Genomic DNA, 9,804 nt, shown 5'->3' with positions numbered 1-9,804 from the left:
ACCCCTCAACTAAAACAGTTCCCTCCAGAGACAGGAGCCAATCACCTCCTCAGCCAGCTGAGCTCGGACCTCGACCTGCAGCACCTCCGATGCTGGTGACCCCCTCTCCTCTCCCTTGATGACCAGGACGTTCACTCTCCTGCTTTTCTCCCTTCCTGTCTCCATTGCCTGGCCCTCCACTCCTGTCCGCTTAAGTGTAGTTGTCAGTAACAGGTGATTATAAAAAGTAATAGCAGCTCTGATTTGTTGAAAGGATATTACATGCCTGGAAGTATGCTAAACACTCTCTCTATATACACCCTTCCATCTAATCCCCTCAACAACTCAGGCACTATCATTGTATAGCTGCAGCTCTCACATGCTGTGGCTTCCGTAGCCTTTTACAACTCTTAAACATAACTGAAGAGCTTTTATTAATGTTGATATACCCATTTATAGTTACCATATTAGAAATGAAAACTGAGAAATGTTTGACACAATGCACTGCACACAGACTCACGACATCATCACACATCATGTAGCTTCTCGAAAACTCCACAGTACCCTCGTGAGAGATGAGAGTAAAAACAGCAAATATCTTACTATGGGTGTGAAAACAGTTCTGACTTTGTAAACCCCCTAAAATAGGCTCAGTGAGTCCCTGTTTACAAAAGAAGAAACTGAGCCCAGGAGTAAAACCAACCTGCCCAGGTCACTCGGCCAGCTACCGACAGCTCAGTCTTAACCCACGTCATGCAGTTCTGCTATCCCACGCCTTCTTTCTTTACCATGGTCCTCCTCAGAGACAACGTTCACTGCCACCACAGCCGCTACCACCTTCAAGCGACCCACCTCCAAATATGCACTTGCAGAGCTGATAACTCACCTGAGTTCCTACTGCCTGCAGCCCCCACCAGCATCCTGAACCAACTCAACTGACCACCATGGCCCTCCACCCCGACAGGCTCATCCCACATCCTGACCTTGGCAAAGGTCATTCATCCACTTAATAGGGCCCCAAGCCTCTCAGTCATCTGACTCTTTGCCTCTCTATGTCCTACTGATTGGTCTTCAGAATGTCTCTTGCAAACGTAAAAGACAGGATATAAGATAGTTATACGTTATGCTGCTACACAAACAGGAAAAAAAGACTGGATTTAAATGCACCAGAACTTTAGGAGGGGTCATCTCTGGATCCGTGGAATTATGAGCGATTTTCAATTTGATTTCTTTGGTACACTTTTCAGCACACGTTTTTTACAAGCATACATTATTTTCACAATCAGAAAATACCGTGAAGGTTTTTTCAGGGTTTTGTTTGTAAGTTTCATCCTTTGACTCGTCCTTTCCTGTTACTTACATCGCCAGCCTGGTCCAGAATCCCATCCCTACCGGTCATACTCCAGTTCTCTGAATGGTCTGCCGGCACTGGCCTCTGCCCGCTCTAAAGGACATCTGAGGTCTCAGGGTCTTGCACCCCAGAATATGGCAGGAAAGTCAGTGGGATAATAGCGCATAAAAGGCACTTAGCACAGCACTTAGGAAACAGTCAATAAATGTTCACTGTTGCTGGAATGCTGGTATTATTTCCCTACACTGCTATATTTCTGAAAAGCCATCAGCAGCTCCCAGTGCCTAATAATAGTAGCCAATATTTATAGAGCCCTTACTCTGGGGCCCAATACTGTTAGCAAGGGTTACTTCATTCAGTCATCATCTCAGCCCCACAAGGGGGGTCCTGTGAAGATCTCCGTCTTACGGGTGAAGAAACTGAAGCACAGAACACCAGAGTAAAGTGCCAAGACCCAGAGCTAGGAAGGTGCAGAGCCGGGATTCAAACCCAGGTCAGGCTGACTGTCCAGTAGAACTTTCCACGAGGATGGACATGATCTATCTGCCTTGTTCAATATGTAGCTACTGAGCATTTGAAATGTGACTTGTGCAACTAAGTAACTACATTTTACATTTTATTGAACAGTTAATTTAAGTAGCTGCATGCAGCCAAGGGCCAGCGCAGGACTGGAGTATAAAAGCCCAAACTCCCAAGCTTAACAAAGAAATGTCCTCACAACACCCTGCCCACCGACCTCTCAACTAATCCTTACACAAAGCTCCAGTTAGTCTAAGATCCCGGGTAACTGTACTCGGTGCCACCTGCCAGCCATCCCCACCCTCCTCTTATCTGAGTCTTCTGTACAATGGAGGGGCTTTAGAAATGAGAGTAAGAGAGACTTCAGCTCCAACCTGGACTCCACCGCGACCTAGCTGTGTGACCTCAGGTCTCTGAGCCCCTCATCTGCAGAATGCAGCCACTGTGCTAACTTCCAAAGATCACCAGCCAAGCACTTCACAGACGCTCTCTAAATGGTAGCTGGTTACACCCCTTCTTCGGGGCTCAATTCAAACCCCACCCTCTCATCCAAGGGACCCTGGGAAGCCCCGGAGACCTCTTCCTCCAGCTTCCAGAATCCCCTCACAGATTCTGTGTTATTTGCGTGTGTGGTGTGCCTGTGTCTCTCCTCTGCCACCAGTCCAGCCGTCCCCTGAGGCCGAGGGCTTCTGTCATCAGCGAGCCCGGGGACAACAAGTCACCAAGCAAAGGGCTCTGGAGGGAAGTGGAGCTGGCTCAGCCGCACTTTATTATCTGAGGGGTCTCAGTTTCCTGTCTGTAAAATGGGGGTGAAAAGACCTCCATCAGTGAGCTGGTGTGAGGGGGAAAGGAAGTTGCCAAGGTGAAGAAATGAGCACGGTGCCTGGTGCATAGGACCATCTCGACAGACACCTCCCACCCTTAACACGAGAGACTGGCGTCATCACAGACCCAAGAGGCTACCACTGAGCTATTTTCCCCAACACTCCTGCTCTTAAAATGGGAAAACTTCAGCAGAGTCTAAAGACATCAACTACAGTCAAACTACCACTGGCGTTTTTTTCTTTTGTTTTTAACTTGATTGACATGACAGCAAATTCTACCTGAGAGGCTGATCGGGAAGAGAAGCTGAGAACCCTCACAAATAGAAGGCCTGGGGCGGACCTGCCTTATAAGACGAGAAAGTACATTATAACGCTAACATCTGGCCTGTTGCCAGCACTCAGCAAATTTTTTTCTTTTTGGTAAAACATCTTTTAAATATGTGTTATGGAATAAAGGTACCATCATTAAATTCTAAAAGTAACAGTAGTAATAACAGCCAATCTTGGGGCTTCCCTGGTGGCGCAGTGGTTAAGAATCCACCTGCCAATGCAGGGGACACGGGTCCGATCCCTGGTCCGGGAAGATCCCACATGCCGCAGAGCGGCTAGGCCTGTGAGCCATGGCCACTGGGCCTGCACGTCCAGAGCCTGTGCTCCACAACGGGAGAGGCCACAACGGTGAGAGGCCCGCGTACCGCAAAAAAAAAAAAAGAAAACAGCAATAAGGTAGTGTTGAGGTTCAGGATGGGCCACCCCAAAATGCACCTCCACGGCGTATTAATTGTTTTAAATTAAAGTTTCTTAAGAAACGGCCAATCCAACAGGGTCACTCTCACCCTCCTTTCTGTTTCCCTGAGAGCGGGAGAATCAATCTCCCATGTGAAGGGCACACTCCCTGCATCTGGAGGTAGAAGGACAGCCTTACAGTCAAAAATAGGGAATTCGGAGCCTTGTTATTTCTTTAATTTACTACCCCAAGCCCAAACTCTGTTTAGGCTCTTCAATAATGGGGCACACAAAACCTAAGTTTCTCTGTCCTGTCAATTCCTTACAAATTTGGTTCTTTTTCTCCTGTTAAATCTTGGGTCAATTTTATTATTAGTCTAGCCACAAGAACTCAAGAGAGAAGCAGAGGGAGAAATTTCCTCCTCTCGGACAGTAGTAAAAACAAATTCATCACATGTTGTCCTTAATCAAGCACTGGGTGTTTCTTGCAAGGAGGACTGGTGACCGCAACAGGCTCCTCCTCAGAGTCAGTATTTCACCACACTGCCCCATCCTTCAACAGCCTGGCTGCAACGGCCAACCTCACCTCCCTATCACTCCAGGCCTTTCCTTCGGGCTGGTTGCTTCCTCTTCGCCTTCAGCGCCTGTACTCTTATTTACAATAGCCAAGACATGGAAACAACATAACTGTCCATTGACAGATGAATGGATAAAGAAGACATGACATATACACGTGTGTATATATATATATATATATATATATATGAATATATGAATATTATTCAGCAATGAAAAAGGAAATCCTGCCATTTGCAACAGCAAGGATGAATCTTAAGGGTATTATGCTAAGTGAAAGAAGTCAGAGAAAGAGAAATACTGTATAGATCGCCCTTATATGTTGAATCTTAAAGAAAAGAAGCAACAAAAAACAAAATAAACAAAAAAATAACGTAGAAAAAGAAATCAGATGTCTGGTTACCCAAGGCAGGGGGTAGGGAATGGGAGAATTGGGTGAAGGGGGCCAAAAGGTACAAACTTCCAGCTATAAAATAAATAAGTCATCATGTACAGCGCAATGACTATAGTTAACACTGTTGGATAGTATACTTGAAAGCTGTTAAGAAAGTAAATCCTAAGAGTTCTCATCACAGGGGAAAAAAACATTTTTTTCTTTTCCTTTTTTTTTGGAAAACTACATGAGATGATGGATGTTAACTAACCTTATTGTGGTAATCATTTCACAACATATACAAGTCAAGTCCTTCTGCTCTACACCTGACACACAGAGCAATGCGTCAATTACATCTCAATCAAACTGGGGGAAAATATTTTTAACAACTTCCTTCAATCCTCCCAGACAACCAGCTGAAAATTCTTTCTCCAGTGTCAGTGACTTTTTAGATAACTTTTTTAAATTACATACACAAGTTTTCAATTATTAATTATAACATCACCAATGAGCAAAGTAAAAACTCAAACAGTAAAAGGAAAAAACAAAAAAAAGAAGCCATCTATCTTCACCTGACAGACTCTTCATCAGCTCTCCTCCCCAGAGTTACCACCGTCAGGCTTCTTACGAATCACTCTATACAGGTATGGCCGTGTGTGTGCCTCTACGTATATACTTTTCAACACACACATTCACACAACTCTACTGTAGTAAGTGTGTATGTGGGTATCTTGCTTTTCTCACTTAATCCCCTATCTTGGAACTCTTAAGATCAACACATTCTTTTTTAAGTACTACAAAGTATTCTGCCAAATGAATAGGCAATCATTTAACAGATCCTCCATCACTGTACATTTAGATCATTTATGATTTTTTTGTTGCTGTTCCAATGATGATGCAGAAACATCCTTACACATACTTCTTCGTAGGTAGGAATTTAATCCATAAAATAAAATCTTAGAAATGAAATTCCTCAACCAAAGAGTTTTATAAACCTCTAATCTTGACAGCTACTGTCAAATTTCCCAGCATGGAAGTCTCAGAGGTCTTGATCCTTTATGACTCCATCACCAACACTCAATGTTCAGTTAATATTCACCAATCTCACTAGTAAAAAATGGTTTCTTATGGCCATTATAACTTGGAAGTCTTTCCTTATGAGTCAGGCCAAGTACTTTTGGTTGGCCAATTGTATATGTCTTTCTATTTCACTCCAACTTCCAGATCACTGTCTCCCCATGAAACTGCTCTTTGGAAGGCTACCAATGCTCTTGTCTCCAAGAGCAAGGACCTCATCTTACTGGCATCCTCAGAGCACCATCTTGGCAACATCTGACAATAACCACCACCACCTCCTTCGGGAGACCCTTCTCCTTTCCTGCCATGACCATTTGCTGTGCTGGTTCTCCTCCATGAGTTGCAAGCCAATCTTCTCCCTGGAATCCTAAAGAGAAGCATATCCCAGTGTCCAATCCCTGAATCCCTTTTCTTCTCACTGTAAACACTGTTTTTTTAAAATCTACTGAATATCTGTGCTTTATACATAAAAGTAAGATTTTCTCCTGCTGAGAAATTCCTCCTCACTATAACATTCTTAAACTGTCATCCATGTGCAAAAGATTTCCAAATGTCAATCCTCAGATCACCTGAGACCCATGTTTCTTACAGTCTACTGAACACCAGCAAAGAGATGGATGCCCTTCCCACACTTCGGACAGTGAACAGGGTCAACACCTCGGACAGCACTCATCCTGTGCTAGATGCTGTCCTTGTACTTGACACTTACCGCATCTCCTATAACTTTCAAACGCAAGAGAGAATGCACCCACCTGACCGTCCACCTTCCCCAAACCTCTTCTACCTCCTTGAGCATCAAACCTCAGTTAATGACTCTGTGTTCTTCCCCTTTCCCCTCCTTCTCACCCAATGAACTGCCAAATCCTGTCAATTCTGCCAGCAGACTGTCTCCGTGGATCTTTCCAGGCTTCCCATCTCCACCTATGGCCAGACTACTCCTTCCTTACCTCTTGCCCTAATCCTGATGCCACCACAAGAGTTCTCTGCTGAGAGCACAGACATCATCACATCCATCTACCTGGCCAAAGCACGTGGCTTTTGGACACGTTTCCCGCCTTCTCTCCACATACCTGGGCTTCGGGCCTACACTGTCAAGGCATGCACCGGTAGCATCCCTCCCAACCCACCCAGGGTTTTATGAGAGTCCCACTAGTCTGTAGTCCCTCCCTCACCAGAGAGACACTCAACAGACCTCATTTACCTTGTCCCACAGACAGCACCCAGCACAATGCCCGTGCATTTGGTAGGCGGCACTTAATAATTGTTTTCTAAAGCTACTCAATACAATCTCGTAGCATGTGCTCCAAAACTTCTTTATTTCAAAGAAGGAAAGGAACGTCGATATACATGTAAATCCAAAATAAAGAACAATCTTTCAAAAACATCTCAATGACTCTGGGGTCCATTTGTCTTGTAGGACTGAATATACATAGAAACCTACGTATTTTCTTAGGACTTACAAAAAAGTCAAACTCCTTCCCTAAAAAGCTTTAGAGATAACTTAAAAATCACAAAAGCACTGGTCTCCAATAGTTATAAACCAGAATAATGATTCCCTATCTGCCAACAGAAAAACAGATTCAGATGAGTCAAAGAAGGCTCCGGCAATCTCTTGATTTTATGATCTTCTGATGACCTCCAAAGTTGATACAAAGAAAATAGCAAAGGCCATATGGTAAGTCAAATGTCCAACTTGACTGAGAAGCCAATAAAAACAAATGGCCTTGTGTGAACTGCTCCTATCAATTGGGAAGGACACATCCCATTTAGATCTACTTCATTCTTTAAAGTTCTTTAAACCAATTTAAAAAGCTAACTTTTGTAAAGCCTCTTTGTAAACTGATTATAAAGTAGTCACCGAAAAGCAAACTATTCCTCAGTGAACGCAAAGTCAAATCATTCTGAAAAAAATTACTTCGTAGAAACATACAAGATTAAATTCTAAATGTGTTTATAATTCCCCCCCCAGCTGTTAACAACAGCATATTTCAAACACGTGTACTTAAGTGTCCTTAATTTTTTTTTCCAGGAAACAAACGTTTTTAAAGTTTTGCCATCCACTCTTTAACCTTAAGAACTGCTAAACTACTGATTAGAAGTTAGGGTTCAAGCTCAGGGAACTGAAATCACTTCTTCTTAAGAGTTGAAAAAAGTAACACTGATAACAGAGAACTTCTGAGTTGGCATAATTGGGGGGACTTCGCCTAACAGCTCTGGTGCCCTCAAGACCACGCTCATGGATTTACACCCTCGTGAAACTGTTCCCTTGATGTTTTTTTGAAGAGAGAAGAAGCAAACTTCTTCAAATTAATGGGACCTGGAAGAGTTAACAGGAATCTCCTCCGTGGCCTCGTGAACTCTCTACCCCCCAGGGCCCCTCCAGGGCAGTGTGAAAGGAACAGCAAAGCGTCAAGTGGTCCAGGCCCCCAGAGGCCACAGCCAGGGCCCAGTGGGCCGGAGACCGGCTCTTGACACGTAAGTCCAGGCTGGCCTTGGAGGGGAGCTGGAGACCAACTTCCTCCGGGTGAGGACGCCTCAGGGGGCCGCCTGCGCCCCGCCCTCCTACTCACCTGCGATTCATGGGCCGGACCCTCACGGCCACCTTGACCGATGCCATTGCTCATCGCGGCCCGGACCACGCGGGTTCCCACCTGCCCAGCGTCCCGCGTCTGCCGGCGGCTCCCGACACTTGGCCCGCGGCTCCCGCCCACTTCCCCCTCTGCCCCCGCCCCTCCGCTCCCGGCCGGACCCGGCGGCCCGCGTCGGCCCCACCTGCCCTGCCACTGAGCATGCCCAGAGCCGCTCCTGCCCGCGTGATCCGCGCCCCGGGCTTTGGCGGCGCCCGGGAGGCGCGGAGGGGCGGGGCCGGGTTGCCTAGGCGGGGCCTGGAGCACGGAGGGGCGGGGACAGGATGCCCGAGCGCCGCCGCCTGAGGTCGACAAATCTAGGCAGATCAAGTGGACTGGGAACGGGGATGGAGTCATTTCAGGGAAGCTTAAAACGCAACCTCATTCCTTTAAAAACTGGGGAGGAGGAGGAAAACGAGGAGTTCACAGTAATTTAGGGCCAGCGCAAGGACTCCAATCCTGGGGTCAGATCACCAAAAACAGTTTTTCGGCCCTTAACAAGGACCTGGCTTTACCCCACTGTACAGGTGTTAGCTCATGCGATTTACGGAGCAAGAAACTGAAGCACAGAGATTATCACAGCTTGATAGTGGGCAGCTCCTCAGGTCCTCTCTGCTACTCTAAGGCTGTCCGAGCGCGTGTGCTCTGGAACCCTAAATTCAGGGATACAGAGAAATGAAAATAAAAAGGGTACTGGAGGTTTTAAATGTGGGCGAGAATGGCTATATTGGCTGAAATCAGATCTTAATTGGACCTTTTCCACACTTACGTTACAGTTTAGTAGTTTTAAACTTAAAGGAGTTTGGGATGGGGACGACCCTCTCCTCCGGGCCTAGGGTTTCTGGGAGAAGCGAGGTCCGACCCCGTTTCTTGTCGGGAGGCCCCGTCCCCGCCGCCCTCTGCCGGGAAATGCATATTCATTCATTCAGTCCGTCAAGCATGAATGCATTCGGGCATTCTTTCACACACACTCAGTGGCCCACCTGTTAACTGCGGGCCACATTAACCAAGGCATCAGCTCTGCCTTCCTCCTGCTGCCCCAATCTGGGCCGCTTAGCCCACCCACCCCAACCCCAGTACCCCACGCTTCCTGCCTCGGTTCCCACAGCTGCCCCCCACCTCGGGTGGGGGCAGGAAGGCCCACTGAAGGCAGTGCCCATACTCAAGATCCACTGCGCCCCCATGTTCCTAACGGGGCCACAAAGGGATGCTCTGCCCTCACCCTCTCCCCGCCGGTATTTCACGCCCACAAGGGCAACCAGGAGCTGCTGGCAGCGTCCCTAGTTCTAAGGAAGGCGGCCCGACTGGGTCGGAAGGGCTACTCCCCCAGCAAGCCAAGCTATAATGGAGGCCGCAAGAAGTGGAGGTTGGACTTCTGGGTTTGAGCCTCAGCTCCAACACTAGCTTTGGGAGGCGTCCAGTCTGCATTACTGGGCATCTCTGAGGCTTTTGCTTTATCTACAAAACAGGAACAACTCCTTGGAGTTGGTTCATGCTTTAAGTGAAATGATGTCTGCAAACATGTAACCCACTCAGACAAGGAATCGTCGCATCAGCTTCCCTAGAACCCCGAGGCTGAGCCGGAAATCAGCAACCACGTGTTCCTAGAGCCGGGAGAACCCCGGCTTCTCCCCCTTGGGGGGCGCGGAGCTGGGTGCGGATTTGACCACCGGGCTACGGGGAAATCAGGAGCGCCGGATTCCGGAGCGGCCCGGGCATGCGCGGTAGCGGCGGGAGGGTTAAAGACGCCGT

The 9,804-nt window shown here is 47.2% G+C and overlaps 1 protein-coding gene across 1 annotated transcript in view; it reads right to left on the bottom strand.

Moving 5' to 3' along the window:
• Positions 1–8,124, bottom strand: part of KIF16B (kinesin family member 16B) — a 284,700-nt gene extending 276,576 nt beyond the window's left edge. Inside the window, exon 1 of the mRNA XM_024752697.1 lies at positions 7,996–8,124. Coding sequence (XP_024608465.1) covers positions 7,996–8,042 — 47 coding nt within the window. The 5' untranslated portion in view covers positions 8,043–8,124. The remainder of the gene's footprint in view (positions 1–7,995) is intronic.
• Between the last annotated feature and the right edge of the window lie 1,680 nt (positions 8,125–9,804).

Source organism: Neophocaena asiaeorientalis, unplaced genomic scaffold (assembly GCF_003031525.2).
Source record: "Neophocaena asiaeorientalis asiaeorientalis breed wild unplaced genomic scaffold, Neophocaena_asiaeorientalis_V1.1 scaffold528, whole genome shotgun sequence".
NCBI classification, from domain to species: domain Eukaryota; kingdom Metazoa; phylum Chordata; class Mammalia; order Artiodactyla; family Phocoenidae; genus Neophocaena; species Neophocaena asiaeorientalis.
This window is presented reverse-complemented; position numbering and strand designations above follow the sequence as displayed.